The following is a 22,178-nucleotide window of genomic DNA, read 5'->3' on the forward strand; positions in this document are numbered from 1 at the left end:
ATCTGTGGTAATTTCATCCTTTTCATTTCTTATTGCACGAATTTGAGTTCTTTCCTTTCTTTTGTTGATAATGTTGGCTAGGGGTTTATCAATTTTATTTATTCTTTCAAAGAACCATCTCTTTGATTCATTTATTTTTGGAGGGTTTTGATAAAGATCATTATAATGAATTGGATTTTACATTATTTTAAAACATTCCTTACAAAACACACTGTCCCAATGGTAACAGTGGAAGCAATGGTCTTGGAGAAAGCAATTACTAATTCCATACCTAACTTCTACCCAGAGTATGCAAAGAACTCTCAAAATTCAAAAACAGAATGAAACAATCTATTTAGACAAATAGGTAGAATGCTTGAACAGATACTTCACCGAAGATATACAATGGGCAAAAAGATAAAGAAGACATGCAGGGTAAGACAAACAAGTGCATAAAAGCCACCCAGAAGTACTGGCGGTCAAAAATACAGAACTTTATTTTTTTCTGGTACCGGGAATCGAACTGATGACCTCAGGTTTGCCAGGCAAGCCCTTATGCCACTGAGCTACATCCTCAGCCCAAAGATACGGAACTTTAAAACCAAAATGTAGGCTTGCAGTGCAGATCAGTAGTGCAGCATGTGCATAGCATGGTCCAGATCAAACCCCAGCCCTAAAAGGAAAAATAAAGAACACATGATGGGACACCCTGAGACATCTAGTATAATGATAAACATTCAAAAATAAATACAAGAGATGAAATGAATGAGCCAAGTACTGGTGAGTGCAAGGAGCTCCTGGAAGCCTCATACAGTGGTACTGAGAAGGCCAAAATGCTACTTCTACTTAGGGAAACCTTTTGGTAGGGTGTTCCCCAGTAACATTACTCACAGGTATTTACCAAGTGAAATGAAAATACGTACTCCTAAAAATCAACTGTATTTAGCACCTTTATTCAAAAGTGTCAAACAAAAAGGGAAGAATTACCCTAGAATTTATAGTTCCTTAATATGGGACAGCATTGCCATTTCTTAAAATAGTGCACAGAATAAGAAGGGCAAGTTTTGGAAGGAAAAATTGTATTTGTTTATTTTAAGACACTGCAACAAATAGTGTGCATGGGATGTGAAGAGGTATGTGGTTGGTAATGGCCTGGGTAGCCCTTTTGGTGCTCGGAGGGGAAAGTTTAAACTGGTGGTTACAGTTTGAGATCCCTCCAGCATTTGTTATTGATTGATTTCTTAATGATTGCCATTATTTCTGGAGTACGATGGGATCTCAGCATTGTTTTAATTTGCATCTCTTGAATGACCAGTGATGTTGAACATTTTTAAATATATTTACCATTTCTAATTCTTCATCTGAGAAGTGTTTATTCGTTTCAGATGTCCATTTTTGGATTGGATCTTTAAACTCAGAGGGTATGCTTTTTTTGAGACCTTTATATACTCTAGATATTAGTCATTTTTCTGACGAACCGCTGGCAAAAGTTTTCCCACTCTGTGGGTTGTCTCTTCACTCTGTTGATGATATTTATTGCTGTGCAAAAGCTTTTTAATAAGGTGAGGTCCCAGTTGTTGAATCTTAAAAATATTTTCCATGTGATCAAGGTTTGTTCATGAAGTCTTTCCCTACACCTATGTCTTCAGGAGTTCCACCTATTCTCTCTTCCAGAAGATTAGTGTTTCTGTTTTAATATTTAGCTCTTTGACCCATTTTGATTTTTGTTTAGTGCATGATGCAGTGAATGGGTATAGTTTTAGACTCTGGCATATAGAAAGCCAGTTTTTCCAGCACCATTTCTCTTCTCCACTGATGGTAGGAGTGTAGAGTGGTGTAACTACTAGGGAAATCAGTGTGGACGTTCCTCAAAAAAACTTAAAGTAGAGGTACCATTCCTCCCAGTTATTCCCCTTCTAGGTATCTCCCCAAAAGAATTAAAAACATCATGCTGAAATGATGCATGTAAACCTATGTTTACAGCAGTACAGTTTGTAAGAGCTAAATCTTGGAAACATCCCAAATGTCCATCAACTGATGAATGGATAAAGCGATGTAGATTTTTTATAAAATGCAATACTACTGAGTCATAAAGAAGTATAAACTTGAGACATTTCTAGGTACATGGATGGATCTTGAGACAGTAGTCTTAAGTTAAATAAATTAAACACACATGTATAAATATCTCACTGTATCTCTGGTGTGAGAAAATGAAAGTATAACTAAGGACCATAACGTATTCTAGATATCATCGAGTAGGAACACAATGCCCAAATGGGAAGGGAAACTAGATGGGGGGAAAGGGAAAGTAAGGAAGGGAAAAGAAAAAAGAAATAGTAAAAGAAGGGGAAAATAGTAAGAAAGCTTTGATAAGTGGGGGGAAAGACAGGGTTTAAGACAGGGTAGAGGAATGGGAAATAAAAGAAGAATTAAGTACAAATATCTATGAGGAATGTGATCATTGTGTATATCTAAAGTGTACCAATAAAGTTATTTAATGAAAAAGATTCAAGGTCCCATGAAACAAGAGTGGGAGCAGGCAATGTCTCTTCAGAGCATACTGTAATTCTGTTTCCTCGGGCCCTTTTCCATACCTTTCCTTGACTTGGTTTTATCATCAAATACTTTAAATTTCACCAAGTATCATCTTTCAGAGTCTGAAGGACACTTACAACAACAAGATTCTTTCCTAGATCATGAGCCTCTAGCTGAATATCTAGATTAGTCTTCTCTGGCCCAAAATCAGTTCACTCCTTAAGGAAGGTTCTGGAGCATCTTCCTTGCCACCTCACCAGTGAGCACACCTTGACCACCAATGTCAGCAAAGTGAAGTTTGTATGACCCTTCCTGTCCAACTCTTGGTGACCTCCTGCAGTTGCAGGGCTCCATTCACCATGGGGTGGTAGCCATGTATCACCAAGGCTGATGTGTCTGCTGCTCCAGACCCCAGTCTATGTCAGTAACGTCCTCCTTCCAAAGGAGCCACTTAACTACACACACCTTTGCTCACTGCTGCTCTGACCATCAACTATTTAGCTTGTGTAGCCTCAGCTTTAAGGCTCCACATGTCATGTTTGCCTTTTCATCGATCTCCCCAAGCTCCCAAAAGATTTTCTAATGTGACTTAATATGTTCACTTTGTGGACATCCTGCTCCCTTGGTAGGTTTAGAAGCCGCCACCTCTAACAAGAGCCTTCATCCATTCCTGGGGGGTAAACAGGTGATTATTTCCTTGTGCAGGGATGACACAAGTTGGGCTCTTCTGTTCAACCAGGGGCTTGGATCCCCACTGTGTGTCACCCTATCAGCGTATCCAGGTGGAGGTCTATAGGATAAAGTCTCTTCATGGTCCTCCCTGGAAGTCCCTCTTCAGTCCTCAAGGAGCTGTGCCCATCTGAGGGTATGATTCCCGCTTCCTTGGTTCCAGAGTCAGAACACCAGACACAATTCAATCTGAATCCACAGGCAGAGTTGTTCCCATCTGTCATGGACCCATAAGCCGTGCCTCATTTCATCACTTGACACTGGACACTGCCTGGGAACCTCGCTCTGGAGATGCCAAGTTCCTTCTCTGAGGCCTGTGAGCTCCCTCAGGCAAGGCTGCAGAGGTCTGGAGTCTCCTGCCTGCTCATGGGTCATGGGGCTGCCCTAAATCATGGCAGGGACAGGCTTCTGTGGAGACTTCTCTATTTAAGGAACTGAGACACCCTCCTTTGTGACCAAGGCTCTCACCTTTCTCAGACCTCTCTCATGGAAGTTAGTGGACTGCACGTCCAGAAATGATGCAAGAACCTGGACAGAGATGCCCTCCAGGGGACTCCTCTAGACTTCTGGGCTGGATTCCCTCCCCCCTCTCCATCCTCACCTTAGTTCCTGGCAGAAGCAAGCTGATTGAGTGTGTCCTCTCACACCAAGGCTCTGACCTGCAGGTGACCTGAGCCCAGATGGGGTGGTCTCCTTCCTGGACACCCATCCCACACCAAACTCAGTGTGCTCCCCTCAGACCAAGGCTCTGATACCTGGGGACCTCTGACCAGAAAAAACGTCCAGGTGGGGATGGGTGCAGGGATGACAACAGAACAAGGCGGGATTAGCCTAAGACCCTCAACCTGAGGAGAGGCTTCCTCGCTCTGCCCTCAGCACCTCACTTTGACCTAACAAAGCGAGGACCCTGTCAACTCCAGTCACCTGGTGAACAATGCTCAGAATAAGGGTGTGATTATGGGAGCTCATAAAGTGAACGTGGGTGCTCAGCTGAGCATTCTATGCCAAAATGGATAGGGCCAGCCACAGAGCCATTTCTCAGTTGGGGAACCCTCGATTCCAACAGCATCTTCCTCATTCCCTCACAATATCTCCTTACCATCCCTAAAAGAACCGAGGCCCTCTCTGCACCCTGCACTTGCAGGGTGGATTTACAACCAGACTTTCACACTCAGGGTCCCATGGGGTGGACGTGGGGAGGGTTGTCCTCTGCCCTGTGTGGTGCAGGGTTGTGTAAAGAGGCAGAGCTGCACGATTATTTAGGGACCTCTACCTGCTGGGGGGCTTCCTCCTCCCACAGAGCCTGAGGTTGTCACGTGAGCCCAGGTTGTCTTTTCTGCCACCTGAGCAGAACCTCAGAACAAGGCTTGAACTGTCGGGGTTGGTCTCCTGGGGCAAAGGGAGCACACACCTGAGAGTCATGTCCTGGGGAACAGAGGACAGCAGAGGGAGAGCTGATAATTCTGAGATCTCATCAGGGTGGGGCTTCCTCAGTCCTCCCAGGGCAGCCCCTCACCGTGAGCTCACTGAGGCCAGGTCCTGCCTCTTCTCCCCACAGAAGCACAGACCTGAGGACAAGGCTGCGACTCCCAGGACCCCTGTGCTGACAAGGGGGAGGAGCTCATCCTCCCAAATCTCCCCCGGTGTGGTGCAGCTCTGACAACAGAGGCAGATGTGGATCATCTGTGGTTCCTCTACCAGGGAACAGGGTTCTTTGCTCCCCCACAACACCTCACATTCACTAAGCCTACTTCTACTTGAAGCAAGGACCTCAGGTCAGGACTCTAATTTCCTCACAAGTCACATTGGGGTGAAAGTGGGTGCTGTTCTGAGACCTGTGCAGCTTGCATTGCAGACCAGGCAGCAGGGACTTCTCTAGAATATTCTGAGACCCTCTCTCTGTGAAGAGGCTTCATCAGTCCAGCAGCAGCCCTCACCTTGAGCTGCCTGATCCCAGGTCCTCTCCACCCTGCCATCACTTCTGAAGTCTGCGGCTCAGAACAATTCCCAGACCCTGCAATTGAGTCCCCTCAGGACTAAGTGTTCCCCACCTGAGAATTCTTCCCAGGACTCCAGTGCTGACAACTCAGGTATATATGGATTGTTTGGGAGCCTCTCTCTCACACCTCACACACCCTCAATGTGATCCTAACTGAGCCCAGCCCTCTCCGCTCCCCTCATTTGACACCAAGAACTCAGAAGAGACCTCAACTCTCAGGGCCAAGAAGGACACGTCAGTGGAGGTTACAATCAGCAACATGCCTGGGCTCTCCCAGGGCTGACTGAATGGCTGGGATGACATACTTGGGGTACTCTCCTTCCTCAACAGGGGTCGTCACATGCTTTCCTGTCAGAGCCAGGATCCAATCTGCTATGGACCTGAGTCTGTTCCACTCACACCAAGGCTGTACTCCCAAGATCCCCAGGGTGTCAAGACATCTCCCTAGAAAATCCTTTCTAAGGGTGCAAGGCTGAATAGGGAGAGTGACCTAAACTGTTTTTTGGGGTCCCACTCTTTGGTTGGGGCTTCCTTACAGAAATCACAGCCCTTCATCTACTAACTCCCTCGTCTACTGATTGAGCTCAGGTCTCTCTGTTACCCTCATCTGTATCAAGGAACGCAGAAAAAGAAGTCAGGTGGATCTGATGCCACAGATCAGGCAGTCAGTGGATGTCACATGGAATGGTGAGGCAAGGATCTGGCTGCAGGAGCAGAACAGGATTCTGCAGGTGCCCGCTGTTCTCCCTGGGGTCCGAAGCTAGGTTCCCAGCAGAGTCTGGACTCTGGTTCTGCCTACCTCAGTCAGCTTCCCTCGATCTCCAGGAGTGCCCTGCAGTGGCAGTCATGCAGTAAAGGGGAAGTGTTCAGGTGGATATCACTGATCCAGGTCTCTAGCACTGACCTTTTTTGCAAGGCTGAGAGGATCAGGGATTTGGTGACCTCCTCAAGGGCAGCCACATCCTCCTATGAGATCTTGTCACCAGCCAGAGGCAGACCTCCCAACTATGTCCTTCTATAAGGCTGATTTTCAGGGGGAGGTGGGAGAGCAGCATCAGAGAACTGGAGTGAGACCTGCTTCTGAGGGGATCCAACTTTTCATATTCTAGAACATCACTGTCACCTTCAGTGTTCACTTAGACTCGGCACACTATGGAAAGTCTCTACCAAATGTCTGTGTGGACTTTATCTCAATAGAAATAGAAAGTGTGGAAGGAGTCGATGGAGACAATACTAATGGAGAGTGTATGTGCACACATATTAGTTTATGTATACTATATGTCTAATGAATCCAAGCTTATGTACATTTTTTACAAACACATATGCACAAGGATAAAGGTACACTACATACGTTTATTTGATTAAAGTATATCCACTATTACTATGAATCATTCAATTTTTACTTGCTATTCTATTTCTGGTACGTGGCTTATATTCCATTGAAATAGTGATTGTTTTCAAAGCCATTTCTCACTCACTAGGGTGGTTTCAGAGGGCTATAAGCACAATTTCTGGAACCACATTGTTTGTCTCTTTTTCCTGTTGTCCAGTGTTACCCGTAGGTCTTTGGCATCTCTGGTATGAGGTGCTGCCTTAGCCTGTGTAGTGATGTGGAGGCAGGAGCTTCAAAACTTTCCTCTGGCTGATGCTGTCATGTGCTACCCGTGCAGCCCTCAGCTTCCCTGCCCCTACCCGCACTCAGGGACCAGCTCCACAGACCTGAGTCTCCCGCAGGCCTTCCGCATGTTTTGGTGTTTACATCAAGTGGCCTATGCGCGTTTGCTAGGTCTTCTGTCTCGCCCTTTTTGGTAGTTTTCCATGGTTAATTCCAGAAGCACAAGACAGTGCCACACTTGATTGTCATGTTGCTGCTACAGTATCCACAAGTGCAAGGAGTGAAGGGCTAACTGGTGCCTGTTTTCAGTGTATGACAGGCTGGCTCCAAGGCAGAAACAGCATGGGACGGTCTTGGAAGCACAAAACTGCTCATTTCCTGGTGGCTGGGAAGCAGAACTGCAGAACAGTACCACAGGGGAAGGGGCCAGAGACCGTAGGTATTACTGAAGGCCATGCTTCCATGACCCCCACACACATCTAGGAGCACCCTATGTTGAACTGCTAATTTCATCTGCTTGTTTATTTGTCAAGATCAATTACTGAAATTCACCCCACGTGAATTTCACAATGAAAGCATTTCCTTACAACATATTTAATCTCCAAAGGAAGATAATAATAACAAGTTCATAATTCACCTCAAAATAATGCAACTATCCCCACAGGAATAAAAATAAAATAATCACTTTCTCAAAGCTTGAACAATTCCAGTGTTTTAAAAAAACGAAATTCCAAATCTCTTCTGAGATTAAAAGCATGCTCTTAGTACTGAACAACTCATATGAGCCTGTATTCAGTATCATGAGCATGTCAAATGCTTGCCAAAAAGAAGTGAGGTAATCAAAAATATCTTCATACTGTGTGTCCAAGGCATTCTCTCCCTGACTGTTTTAGTACACCCTAATTCAGTTAGCACTTGTGATTCAAGATTGCATTCATTAATGTGGTTTTACTTTATCCCTTAAGAGTACCTTACCTTGCGTGGTTCCTATCATGCCTTGGAGCCCTGCAGACGTGGTAAACTTGCTCTAGCTCTGGGCAGGGCAGTGCACAGTTCTTGTCAAACGGAACAGGGAAACATACATGGAGCTGTGGAGGTCAGCCACGGGGGGGACCTCTCAGTCATGCTGCAGGTGGACCTCCCTGCACCCAACCTCTCCCCCAAACTCTGAGGGTGAGTCCTTCTGAAGGACCCCTGGAACCCAAGAAGCATGCAGCATGCCTGCCCCCAGCCTCCCAGTGTCGTGTTCGGTGGGAGTGCTATGGGACATCTGCATTGCCTTTGCCACAACTTGGAATTGCACTGCAGCCCTACACAGTGATGTTAACACCGTTATTGCTGGCACATTCGATTTCAAGGGTTGAAATAACTTACCCGAAGTTCAATGTCAGTGTCAGCAGGTTTTGACACACATGTAATCATGAAGGAATCACAATTACATCATAGTATTGTTCAGAATAGATTTCCTGCCCCCAAATTTCCCTGCCTTCTCCTAGTCAACTTTTCTTCCCTTCCTCCTCCAGGGGCCAATGTCAGTCAGGTGTATTATATCCCCTCTCGTATTCGCTTTCTATAGAAAGTCTCGTATTTATCCACAATAGAGCTTTGGAGAATGACTTGGGGAATTTTGGGCTCTTCTCTATTATCCTGCTTAGTCTAGCTAAACGTGTGTAGATTTCACTAATCTTGTAAAATTTCCAAATGTTGTTACACCAATTTCTTCATGTATTTGTACCCTCTATTGCATTGCTTCTGCGCTAACATTATTCCTGCCTTACATACACTTGTAAAGGGTGGGCCTGGTCATTTCTTCTATGTTTTGCATGTGAGGTTTTTGTTTGATGTCATTTCTATATTTAAAGTAAGCTCTATAGTTCATATTTCTGACTCCTGCTTTCTCTGCATTCACAAATTTTATGCTACGCTTCTTCTTTTTTCCATTTCTTTTCTTTTTTGCAGTGGTGGTGATCGAAAGCAGTGCCTCATACATGCTAGGCAGAGTTTTTCCACTGAGTTATAGAGCAAGCGCAAGACACGCACGTTTTCGTTTTTTGCATTTCAAAGTTCATTCCAGTTTCCCTTCTGACATATCCTGCGATCCACTGCATATTGTCATGAACGGAATTTGACCTCTTAAACAAATTCGTACTTTGGTCTCCTTGACATACCCCAGCATGAGCTAGTGCTTGCCCAGAGGTTTTTTAAAGAGACAGTAGAGGTAAAACAACATCCTCAGGCTGACCTTGAATTCCACCTGACTGGTGACTTTTAAACCTAAGGAACAACATAAGTAAAGCCCCTGCCTTTACTTGCTTTTCATCATTTCTTTGTGTCGACTTGAAAGATCCCCGATTTTGGAGCTTCTGCGGCTGAGCAATCTTATTCTCAGTCTACCCCTAACATTCTGGCAAATGTTGCCTTTGCCAGGTGGGTCATGATGGTAACGTTTGCCGGGGTTACTTTTCTGAGCTCCAGAGGCTACTCTTGCAACACCATCCAAGCTTCCCTGGAGTTCAGTCAGGCGGCCAGTGGGTGGCATTTTGATGTCAAAGAACCAAAACTTCCACACTCATGATAATGATTCTGCTTTCAGAATCTGAACACTACAGGTCTATGAAGTTGACTGTGCCTGTGCAGACTCCTGATTCTTTTGAGTGGCTTGTTACCTTTTCCCAGACCTTAAGTCATGCTGCTTCTCCGTCACACCAGTATCCCTGGAATGACATGTGTCACACTTAAGTCTCCACCGCCATTCTTGACCACCTCGCAAAAGAAGTGTTTCTGTGTTGCCAAACTTGGTACAACAATCAGCACACTGTTCAGAGGGCAGAAAGACCTCGGTTCTCTCACTCCCTTCTGAACAGGGGAGATTGGGACACGTTGCCTTCGGTAATATCAGGGGTCTGCATGCACGGAACGTGATTAGGTGAGCATACAGCATGTCTCTGGCCACCTGCAAGCCAGGCAAATGGGCTCAGGAGATTGCACCCCTGTGGGTAACTTCATCCTGGTATTGCAGCCTGTGGGACTATGAGAAAATAAAGCCTGTGGTTGAAGTCTCTCCGCCAGGTAGTGTGTTTTGAACGCAGGGCTAGAAATCACATGCGTGCATGAGAATTCCGGGTTTCCCTTCTCTTTGTTTTGCAAACTCCCCCAATTTCCTTGTTACTGACTTCTAATTTCATGATATTTTGCTCAGGAAACATACTATATGAGCTCTGGGCCTCTGAAACCTCTTCAGTTTATTGAGAGTGTTCAGTGGTGTGCCGTGTGGTGTGTCCTGCAGGAGGGTCTGTGTGCATATCCCACATGTACAGATCCTGGTGTCGGTGAGCGCAGGGCTCTCAGATGTGTGCTGGAACTCGATATCCCATTGTACTCTCCCACTCTGCTGTGTGCTCTTCTGTCTCGTCTTTCCACCAGTTATGAAAGTGCTGTGAATTCCTCTGTGAGTGCTCCCACGACTAATTCCACCCCACTGGGAGGCAAGAATAAAATATATCTGTGCATAATTCAGGCTGTTACTGCATCCAGATGAAAATAGCAGAAAAAGCATTGTGTTCTGGGGAGGCCTCTATCCGTGGTTTGCTGACTCAACTTCATGTGTTCCCCTGCAGTACTGAGCATTGTGCCCAGGTTGCCCCACATGCTAGGACAGCACTCTACCACAGGGTACATCCACAATGCTTTTCCTAAAATTTTGGGGTAGTGTACTGCTCAATGGCCCAGGTTACTTTACAACTTGTGAACTTTCTGCTTGAACATCATCTCGGGATAAGATGGCCAACTTCTTGGTGAGTCTGCCCATGGCCTCTTCTCTGTGAGTACGTGGTGGCAATGGGGAGATAGGGAGGGAGGAATGAAAAGAGAGAGAAGATTGACATCTGTTGTCTCCTCCTGTACTAACACAAGGACAGCAGCGGGATGGGAGTAGGGATCCACCCTTATGACACTATTTCACATGATATATTTCTTTTGGGGAGTAGGTGCCAGCGGCAGCAGAGGGCACAGTATTTGTACACTGTCTTTTCTCATGAGAACTGTTTTAGGAAGCAACTAGACTCTTTGAGTAGCAGTTCCTAAAGGTTGTGAATTTGGTGTGAAATTAGCAGTTTGAACTCTTCCTTTTCTTAGCAGTGTCCCATGAAATCAAAGTTCCTGTCCACGCTGGCTGTGCCGTGCCTGCTGTCAGCTCATTTCTTTTTCTTTTTTTGAGGGGGGTGGGTACCGGGAATTGAACTCAGGACCTTGCCCTTGCCAGGCAGGCACTTGTGCCACTGAGCTATATCCCCAGCCCTCAGCTCAGTTCTTAAACCTGAATCTGTTTCACAATCTCACATGGAAAGCAAACATGCTCATGGTGCTTTTCCGTTTTGTACAACCCTCAGGTCTTCTTGAGACATGCAGGAGGTACTTTGGGAAGTAATTCCTCCCAGGCACCCTCAGGTGGTGATAGTTGCCTGTTACCGTCAGCATCGGGCCCTGTCTTGGGCTCAGTGCGTGGGAGTAGGGACACAGAGTGCACAGTTCTCCAAACTGGGTGGGCTGATGGCAGGGCCATGATAGAGGGGAACAGTGGGGCAGAGCTGCATGAGGAGGGAACCTCCAGTCAGAACAGAACAGGGATTTTGGTGATTTTGGCATCACCTGCAGTCACCCTGGGGAGTACATGACAGCTGTCATAGGATTGACAGATGCATCTCAAATGCCTGAAGGTTGTGTGTAAGGCATGAAGGAAACTCTGCAGTCAGCATCTGTGGGGTGGCTCGTGGCCAGGACTTTTAGTGTGCAGAATCAGCTTGTTGCTGTCAGAGTGAGCAAACATTCATAAGTTTAACTACAGAGAACACTGTGCTGTGTGGACAGGGTGTGAGGATTAATCCACTTGTCCTGCAGCACCTCCTGCAGAAATGGCTCTAACAGATGACGAATGGGTCTCCTAGTGCTTCAGTGGCTCAGGACCGTCTAAATGCCCCTCCCTAAGGATAAGTGCTCTGTAATGCTCACATGGCTATAAAAGCAGGCAGGACAAGCTGTCAGAGTGAGCACCTGTAGTGTCCCTGTTAATGGTTACAGAGAAGATGCTCAACCAACCACATCAAATATGATGTAAGAAAACATTCTCCCCTCCTCTGGGAGTTGTTGAGCATAGGATATAAGCCTGGAAATTTTCCACTTTTTCAAGTGTCACTTGCTATGGGACAGGTGATTCTGATATAGTATCAGTCTCACTCGCATGAGGAGGACCTGTTCTTCACCCATTAGCACTTGTCTGTACTTCCCTGCACAATGACCTCCAATCTTAGCAGGAAGAAAATTTTCTCCTTTCCTGGAATTCATGGCCATTCTGGCAAGCTGTGAGCCGCTTTTGCAGTGCACATGACGCTCTTTGTATGAACATCAGCACTAGTGCCCCTGGGCATATTGAAAATCATGATTTCCCTGTGCGCAGAAACACACCAGACCGGAGAAGGAGGGTGTTTTTATTTTTAAGATCAACAAATCAGCACTTACTTCCTACTCATTGGCTGGGTGAGTGCAGCCACAGCGGATGATTTTCTACCCTGTACTGTGGTGAGCATGTGTCTTCCTCACCTATAGCTTGTCAGGATGCTGTGGCTTTTACCATGTACATGAACTCATGCACCTGCATATGTATTATGTGGAGCTTTTCTAGTATCTCATTCCATTGAACTCCTACAAAAATGTGAAGATGGTTTCAAAAACTATCCTAATGGACCTGCTAAGACAAGGAGATCATGCTGCATGTCAAACTGCTTGTCACCCATTTGGGAAAATTTGAGGGTGTGCTATTTTACTCCTCAGGCACATCAATCAGACTTTAAACATCATAGTCTAAAGTTAAGTTTTATGACAAAAAGGCTGTTCATATTAGAGCATTTCCAGGATTAGCAAAGAGTCAGGCAGGGCCTTCTACATGACATGGGCAAGGACAGGGGATTGTGGGCAGTTCATCTAGGAGTATGGTTCATCCACCACAGGCTCAGTTTTACATTCTTAATACAGGCCACCTTTCAGTGCCTCGGACACAGGGTCTTTCTGTGCCTTACGAGATTCAACTTATATCTCTAGAATAGAAATAAATTCAAAATAGAGCTGTGTTCATGTTGGGAACAATAAAGACTGAGTATCTATCACCCCACACTGAGAGTGTCATGCTGGTCCTATCATTTACTATCAGGGATCCTGAGAAGCTCTCAAACACAGTAGGCCTCAGTCCTTCACCTATAAAATGGGTTTGACACAGGTTTTTGTGCATAGGCCCAGTGGAATGTAAAAAGTGTATTAAGATGCCTGGCAGAATGTCTGACACACTGTGTACTGAATAATTGTTGATAAGTAGCTGGTTTCTAGTATATTCTCAACCTCTAATTCTATCACTCTTTTTTGGGAAAAAAGTGTGTTTTCCAGAAAAGCTATAGCTCACAAAGAAACTGAATAAAAATTGAGCCAAAAGTGCTACTCAGAAATGGTGTCCCTCAAAGTATGCAATGCATGATTAGATGTTGGGAAGTCTGTCCCTTCTGGGACCAACTAATTCACAGCTCATAGAATATGGGTAAAGATTCAGGTTTTCCTCCATGATAACTTGTCTTCCACTGGAATAAATGATTTCAATCATTTCACCTTCACTAAAAGTGTAGCGTTGGGGATCCCAAAGACCTATGACAATGAGGCCTCAAATCCTTCCCATTTCAGTGGCACGGCCACCTCAGTACAGTAGCAGATGTAATTTCAAGGAAATTTCAACACAAAGAAATTTCAAGGAAAATTATATATCCCAACATTACTAACATAAACCTTCTTTACAAAGGAAATGATTGCAAACTCTCCCAGATTTAGTACTGGAGTGAGATGGGGAAGAAACTTGTGAACACAGAGAATTTCTCTGCAAGGACTCACCAGTCATCTGACCACTTGATTAATACATCCACATCACTGGTCAGATCCTCACGTCTACCTTGTGAGAGTGTTTGAGGAAAAGTGGACTCACAAGGAGGTGTGCCCAAAAAAACAGTCAACTGGGCACTGCAAGACCCTGGAAAATGGACACTCCCAGCAGAGTGCAGAGCACCTGGTCAAGGACTTTACAGCCTCTGTTTCCCTGAGAGACACTCTTATCTCTCAGAAAATCCCTACAGATAAGGGGAATAAATGTCCTTGTTCTTACCCTCTGTAAGACCATCTTTATTTCAGGTGAGGATTTCCCTTGTCTGTACCAACCATTCAGAAGTGTGCTAAAAGAGTCTTCCATCCTCTGCAACTTTTGTCTCAGGCCTACAACACCACATCTGAGGGTCTGGCCCTGGATAGCATGGAGCTGCATTAAAAATCATCTGCAGAATCAATTATAGTTACTCAACCCAACCAGTCCTAGCTCTGCACTCACCCACGGCTGCTCTCCTCTAGATTCCACCCCTTCAGGGCTCTGCTACTTTCCTTTAAGTTCCCTGAGGACATCTCTCTGTCTCCATACACTGGGAGTACTCCTACACTTCAGCATCCTATGGGGAGGCTTTGATCCTGCTCAGTCTAGTGTGCTCATATCTCCAACACACGCAGAGGGTCTTATAAATGGCACAAGTGCAATAAAGGTTTGGGGTTCATGGACCTGTAAGGAGATGGGCTTATTTATGGACAGTAAATTTCCCCAGTATAATTGAAGAAGCCAAGCAAATTCAGGTGTACATATATTTTTAATAGAATAGAACAATAGGGAAAAAGAAAAAGAATCCAAGAACTGATTTTTATACTTATATCTATTTCTAGGCTTCATCTAACTGCATGCAAGCTTACACATTTCCAAGGATAGCCCTATTCTTATCCTATGTTACCAGAAATAAAATGTATAGCTTCCTTGTTTGTTTGAAAAAACAGGAAACACACTTACATTTGGAGCGAAAAAACAAAATACATTTGTGAACAATATCACAAAGTCTTATTCACTTCAAAAATCACATTTAAACATCAATATAAAATTAAAAACACACAGAGATCAGCATCATTCAAGTATGATTTGCAAGCTATTTAAATCTCTCAAGAAAACAAGACTTCAAAAAGTCAAGAAAGTCACATATCCATGAAGTAGTAATCCAAACAGAACAAACATCAAGAGGGAATGTATCCTATCACTCCCACCCTCACCCTTCACTATTAGAAAGCTGCCTGGTATCTAGGAACATTAACTGAGATTGGGCCTCACTTTATGTGAAGTGGAACCTAAGCAGTGACTGGATTGTGGAACATTCCTTGTCCTTGTCACTCATCCTGCCCCTCAGGGGCCCTGAAAATAACTTCATCCTTTCTGAAAGCCTGCTTATGTAGATGTCCATAAGCCCTGGAATGCGAACTATCACAGTTGAATATATGCTGCAGGACTTTCATCTGGGGGGTTTCAGCGTGGGCCCTCAGACCCCACAGGAACTCATAGCGAGCAGGATCACTGTTAGGAACCTGCTGGTACACCAGGTACTCCTCCTGAACCAAATCTGTGATGAATTTCCAGGGATCCCCAATAACAGCATGCTCTCTCTCATCTAATAGCTGCCTGTTTCTCAGTAGTTCCCTTAGTCCCTCCTCACTGATCCTGCTGCCCTTTGCAGTGATGATACTCAGGATGAGTATCAGGAGGTCCACTTTAGGAATGGCCTGGACCTCGTTGTCTAGGAGCCCATTATAAGTGAGGACCAAGATGGGCACAAGCTCGTTTGTGTGCCCAGGGGCATCCACTTCCCTCATCTCAATGCCAAAGTTCATACATATGCACTCACAGAGTTCCTTAAACAGCAGAGGGTCGTGCACATGGTAATCACCGCCCAAAATGTGCAGCATTTCTTCCATGGTGACCTGCTCCTTCTTTTGATACTTGTGGAGCAGGAATGGCAGCAATTTATCTAACTTGTCATTTAGGAGCTCACCCTGCATGACCTGCGAGGCATCCCCACCCTGGGCGGAGCTCGCAGCCCCCTCTCCTTGCCCGCTGGAGCCCTCACAGCACTGGCTCTTTGGAGTGGAGCCCAAGGCAGTGGGGAGAGAAAAGATGCCCTGAGGATTCTGAGGACAACTTGCTGTGCTATACCCATACTTTTCTATTGCTGTGGCCCCCATTAAAGCATAGGAAGAAGAGGATGAAGAGGAGTCATTGGCTGCTGCTTCCTTCTCCTCAGCCTTGAGGACCTGTGCATCCCTGCAGACCGCTGTACTGCTTTGAGCAGGACGGCCTCTCCCGAGCTTTCTGTCTGGGGTCCCCTGACCATGAAGCATCATGGTGTTCCCTGCAGACAGCAAGAGCTTGATGTTGAAGACTCCAAATGCCTGGAGGAGGGAAGGAGGCTATTAGTGTTCTCAGCTGAGCACAACACACTTCTTGCCTCCCCCAAAAGTTCACTATAGGTCTTCTCTTGGGAGGTGCTCTAGGGTTTCAGAAGCTTCTGTCCTCCTGAGGTGCTGTCCTAGTGGCCCTGGTGCATGAACTGAGGCTGCTTCTCAGGCTGCAATTGAACTGCAGAGGACAAGGCTCTAGGGAAGAGGGTAAGGCATATGCAGCCTGGGGACTATGAGGTGTTGTGCTCTGGGACAGGTGGAATCTTAGCAACCCATCAGGGCATGCACCCCACCTTGACTCCTGACACCGCCTGGGTCTCCTCTCTTGTCTCAGCTGTAGACACTGCTTCACAACAAGACCTTCCCCTCTTGCTTCCTGGAGCTCCTTCCTGTAAGAGGCAGGGGCCCCTCAGGCTGCAGATCTTAAGCACAGTCCTGATCCACCAGACGTCACATGAGGGATGGACTTGACTTTTGAGTTTCCACTCTTATAGCGGATGGTCACCTCTCTACTCACACAGGGTCTTCAACTGTCCATATGCAGGGCCTGGTTACCAGCCCTCAGCTTGCCTGAGGCAAACTCTTAGCAAAAGTGTCTTCCTCTGAGAGGGAACATAACTCTGTGAGGGGACACATATCTGGACACAGCTGCCTGGAGGCAACAGGTGAAGGTGGACAATTTCCCTGTGTTCCATGTGCCCTGGGAAAGGGAACCTGCCCCATCCTCATCTTGACAGTTAGGTTTGGGGCTTCCCCTAGGGTACTCAGGTGCCCCCTTCTTGAAATCACAGGCCTATCCCTCTGAGACATTCCAAGAGGGAAAGACAGGAGTCCGCTCCACCTGTTATCTGGGTGTGAGGACAGGGGACAAAGTGACAGGTGGAGGCTCTTGTACTAAATGTTGAGCTGAGGGGCTTCAATTTGCCCAAACCTGGACTCCTGACAGGACTCAGGGTCCTCTTTCTGTTCTCCTTGCCCCACCTTCGTCCTACCAAGGCCTTCAGGTTCCTAAGATCAACGACTGCAGAATTAAGAGAGCAGAAACCCTCTGACAGCCCTGCCTGCATGTTATGGTTTATGTCTGTGTGTCCCCCCAAAGCTTCATGCGGCCATGGGGCAGGCTTTTAGAGTTTGATTATGGGTGTGAGAGCTGCACCCGACCTGGGGTGGAGAGTTTGCATATATAAGGGAGAGAAAAAGAGTGCTTGAGGCCATTCCTCCCCCATTCCTCCCTGGTGTGTGCTTGTTGCTTTTGTTGTTGTCTGCCACCCTGAGCTGTAGCACTCTCTCATGTGCCACTCTGCCTTGTAATCTGCCAAGTACGGACTGAAAGCTCCACGAACTGTAAGTGAAATAAACCTTTCCTTCCTTAATTTTGGGCATCAGGTATTTTGTCCCAGCAATGAGAAAAAAGTAACCAAGACAGAATTTGGTACCAGAGGAGTGGGATCGTTGCTGTGGCTATATCTGACCATGTGGTTCAAGAGCCTTTGGAAATGGCTTGTGGGGAGTGTGTGGAAAGGTTTGGAGTTGTTGCCTAAAAGAGAAGCACTAGAACGCCTTCGGCTGTTCTGTTTGGGAGATTCTGTTCAGAGCTCAGAAGACCAGAAAGCTGATAGAAATTTTGCCAGTAAAGACCAGGTTTGGGAAGTTTCTGCTGGGAAGAAGGACTGCATTGGTTGTTGGACTCCAGATGATGTGTGTTATGGCTTGGCAGACAGTTTGTCTGCATTTTGCTCATGTCCAGAGACTTTGCCTAAGACTGAGATTAAGGGCGGCAGCAGACTGATTAATCTGGCGAAAGAAATATCAAGGCAGTCAAATGTTGGGGCAGTGGTAAGGCTATTGTTGGGGGCTCTTAGCCAGATTTATATTGAGAATCGAGAACAAAGAGCCCAGCAGGATGATTTAAAATGTGAGTTTGGCCAGAAAGGAAGCTCCAGTAATGCTGTGGACTGCAAAGATAAGGCTGAGGGGAACTCTATTGCTGAGAAGGAACAAGAGAATGGAAAAGATGGCCTGAGGGCATCACAAGCAGCAAGTCTCCACCCTTTGCAGCCTCAAAATGGCAAAGGTGAAAGACCTTGCTTTGAGAAAAAAGCTGCTGAGCGCCATGTTCCAGAATGGTGGCGGCGGCCGCACCAGGTTCCAGAATGGCAGCAGCATAAAGGATTTGTTCCTCAGAATTGGATTCAGAGTGTCCAGCGATCCAGGCACTCAATTCCTGTGGCCAAGAGAGAGGAAAACTTGGCTACTGCTCCAGGTGGCAGCAGACCTTGGCATCATCCCCGTGGCCCTGGCTTTAAGTGCATGGAGAATGCATGAGTTCTGAGGTTTAAGAGGCTTCCACCCAGATTTCAGAAAGCCTGGGAGGCCAGGCAGTGTGCCCCTGAGAGGGCAGTGTGTGAGGCTGTGAGTGTGAAGCAAAAGGTGCCCTGGAGACCTCAGAAGTTTAGAAAAGCCAGGACCATGGATCATCTAAGGAAAGCTGCAAGGAGGGAGCAAAGTGGGCCTAAGAGAGAAGCCATGGAAGCTGTAACCACCAGAAGGGCCACAGGGGTGGACTCATGCAAGCCCTTTGGAGCTCACAATGTGCCACAAGTTGCTTCAGATGCCACATGTGGAATTACAGGGCATAACGTTAGCCATGCTGGATTTTGGACTTGCTTTGGTCCCAATGCTCTGTGTCTCCCTATTTGTACCTTTTGGAATGGTACTGCTTATTTTGTGCCATTGAATGTTGGAAGTGTTTAACTTTTCATTTGTACAGGAGCTCACAGCTAAGAGTTTGCCTTACATCTTGGAGGAGACTTGAGACTTGGACTTTTCAGCAGTGCTACAACTGTTAAGACTTTGACAACTATTCCAGATGGACTAAATGTTGTTTGTATGAAGGGATGGTCATGAGTCTTTGGGGGGCCAGGGGTGGAAAGTTATGGTTTATGTCTGTGTGTTCCCCCCAAAGCCTCATGCGGACATGGGGCAGGCTTTTAGAGTTTGATTATGAGTGTGAGAAATGCACCCGCCCTGGGGTGGATAGTTTGCATATGTAAGGGAGAGGAAAAAAGTGCTTTAGGCCATTCCTCCCCCATTCCTCCCTGGTGTATGGTTGCTGCTTTGGCTGTTGTCTGCCACCCTGAGCTGTAGGTCTCTGCCTTTTGCCACTCTGCCTTATAATCTGCCAAGTACGGACTGAAACCTCCACAAACTGTAAGCAAAATAAGCCTTTCCTTCCTTAATTTTGGGCATCAGGTATTTTGTCCCAGCAATGAGAAAAAAGTAACCAAGACACTGCACATCCCCAGATGACCAAAGAAGCAAGGTAAAATCTGTGGAGCATCCACGTGTCTGGGTTCAGGTCGGAAGTACCAAAAACCTACCTCAGTGTCCTCATCTTGACTCTCGGTGATCCTGGGACACCTGTGTGTCCCTGACCAGATGGGGATCCCTGAAGACAACCTGAACACAGTCTCAGAGCTAGGTTGTGACCCCCATGACATCCTGAGGAATCTCAGATAAGTGACCAGATGGCCATGCTGTCATCCCCACATGGGGCTATCAGTGCTGATAGCGAGACCTGTGCACATCTCACTGGGACCCTGGTTATGGTCTAGATCTCCTCTGAAAGACACAGGGGCACATAGGGAGGACCTTTGTAAGGTGTCTGGAGTATGGGTCTTACCGCTCCCTTATTTTCAGGTAATGGGGCCTGCTAAGAAAAGGAAGGTCACTGGGTGTGACAGAGACATTTATATCTCCTGACCTGGCTCCTCCTTTCACTTCTGCTTCTTGGAGGACTTGTGCTGAGCAGATTTCCTTCTATCAGGCCCTTCCACTCTCCTATTTTGCCTTGTAGCTGGCTGACTGCCTAGCGAAAACCCTATAAATTGTGAGCCCAAGGCAAATTTTCTTCCAATAAACTGCATTCTAAAGATTCTTAATTATTCTCCTGTTGCTGTCTGCCCTCCATCAACCCCATCCCACCCGAGATGAGCTGGTCACTCCTATGGAGACAACAACTTCATCTCCCTAAGAACTCCCTTCCTACCAGTGCTAGAAGTTTGCACTCGGCTAGGTTCCCCCACAGCTTAGCCAGGGAAGCAGCACACTTTATGAGGTCTGGGGTTTCTGAAGAGAAGGCACCTATCATCTTCAGGAAGTGTGGACAACCTGGACTGGCCAGCTCTTGGGATCCTACTTCTGCTGAGTATATAAAACTCCCTCTGCTGATCTGTGTCACTTCTTGGACTAAGATCCTCAGCTTTTTGAGTCTTCCTGTCCCCAACTGTTAGCAGAAATGACAGCAATTTACATAAAGCTGCTTTCACTGGAATACTGTAGTGAGATCAGGGGAACCAGGCTCTGTACAGGACCTTCTTTATAGGAATGTGGGTTACCTTCAGGTGTTCTGTGCTGGAAAATGAAGGAGTAATGAGTGGCAGCAATTCAGCCTCCCACAGAGTCAGAATCCAGACTCTGAATGATAACAACCTGAACCAGGAAGACAAAAGAGAAATTGGGAGAAGGTGCCAGGGAATCGGGAAGGAGGTGAGGAGAAAATGAAATGTGCAGTAAGGTTAAATAGAAAGACCATAATGTGGAGAGCATACCAAAGAGTCTGGGCGTTCCTCTTGTTTTCTGGCTCATATCAACAGGAGATTGAATTTGCAGAAGCAAAGAGAAACCTGCAGGCTGCAGAGGGTCCTAGGGAGAAGATCGGGATTCATGCGCTGGAGGTGGATGACATCTTCAGGGACAGTGTAAAGTTGAGCTGGACAGGTAATGGCGGGTAATTTTCCTGAATACAGATGCTGCTGCAGCCCTGGGAAGAGGGTGAGCATGGTACTCAGTGGGGCAAAGGCTTGATTGTTTGAGCCTGGGACTCAGATCTGGGATGGCTTCACCTCAGTGCCATCTGCCCACAGTGACTGTGTGAGTGACAGCAACAGGGAACAGCTTTGGATGGTGCACAGGTTGGAAAAAGACCCAGAGGAGGTGGACTAGGCTGGGAAGGACACAGCCCTGTCAGATGCAGCCCGAGGCCACACCCAGACTGACTTGCTCTGGACTTGAAAATCTCAGCATTGGCTATTCAAGCCCTTGCCCTTCTGCCTGCCTCCAGCACGGATGTGCAGTCTGGCTGCCGTCCTTATCTACCAGTGTGAGCAGCAGCACATCGGGACTTGGACACAGCACAGTCTGTGAGAATCATCGGGAGCGTCAGAAAATCGAGAATCTCAAGACTCCAAAATTCCATATCCAGAAAGGAAACTGCTCAGTGAGCAACACTAAAAATATTTCGCTTTTCTTATTTCTTTTCCTTTTTTCTCTTTTGCTCTCTTTTCCATTAAATGTTTCCTTTTATACATATTTAAAATTTTATTATCCATATAATTTCTAATATTTTCTCCCTTTAATCCTGTTAACCTCCAACTCTCTCTGTTCATTTTTCTTTTCCATTTACTAATTTTATAGACATCCTTCTAGTCACTGTTAGGATTCCTTGTGGCACTGATTTTCTCCTCTTTCTCATATGCTCATATTTAATTTTAAAATGCTTCTTGTGTTATTCCTCCTCGCTCAACTGTATATATCTTTAATTATATAACCATTAAGCTTTAATCATATTTAGGTAGTTAACTCTACAAAACTTCAATGAAATTCTTTCTACCAGTAGCAGAACCATAGCTGTCACACTTAGTACATATTGCCCGTGTGCCAATATCTGGGTTGTGGCAATATTTTTTACTATAATGGTGGATTTCTTTTCTATGATTAAATATGATACCTAATTGGTTTCTACGGTATGTTAAAATGCAATCTTTCTTGGACAATATCACAGTAGGTGGTTTGCTTCAACTTGCCAGGGTCTTATAAATGTTGCTGTCAATGGGTTTTCTTTCTATGCCAACATCCAGATGACCTTTTTGAACATTAATAATACTCCAATATGTGTCATATACTTCATGTAGGGCC

The 22,178-nt window shown here is 46.0% G+C and overlaps 1 protein-coding gene across 1 annotated transcript; it reads right to left on the reverse strand.

Moving 5' to 3' along the window:
- Positions 1-15,137: 15,137 nt before the first annotated feature.
- LOC102026446 (melanoma-associated antigen 8-like) lies at positions 15,138-16,145 on the reverse strand. The gene has a single exon (XM_005406490.1). It carries the CDS (start codon positions 16,143-16,145, stop codon positions 15,138-15,140), a length of 1,008 nt encoding a protein of 335 aa, XP_005406547.1.
- Positions 16,146-22,178: the final 6,033 nt, after the last annotated feature.

The sequence above is a fragment of the Chinchilla lanigera genome, unplaced genomic scaffold, assembly GCF_000276665.1.
Source record: "Chinchilla lanigera isolate Chin_1 unplaced genomic scaffold, ChiLan1.0 scaffold00097, whole genome shotgun sequence".
Lineage (NCBI taxonomy): Eukaryota > Metazoa > Chordata > Mammalia > Rodentia > Chinchillidae > Chinchilla > Chinchilla lanigera.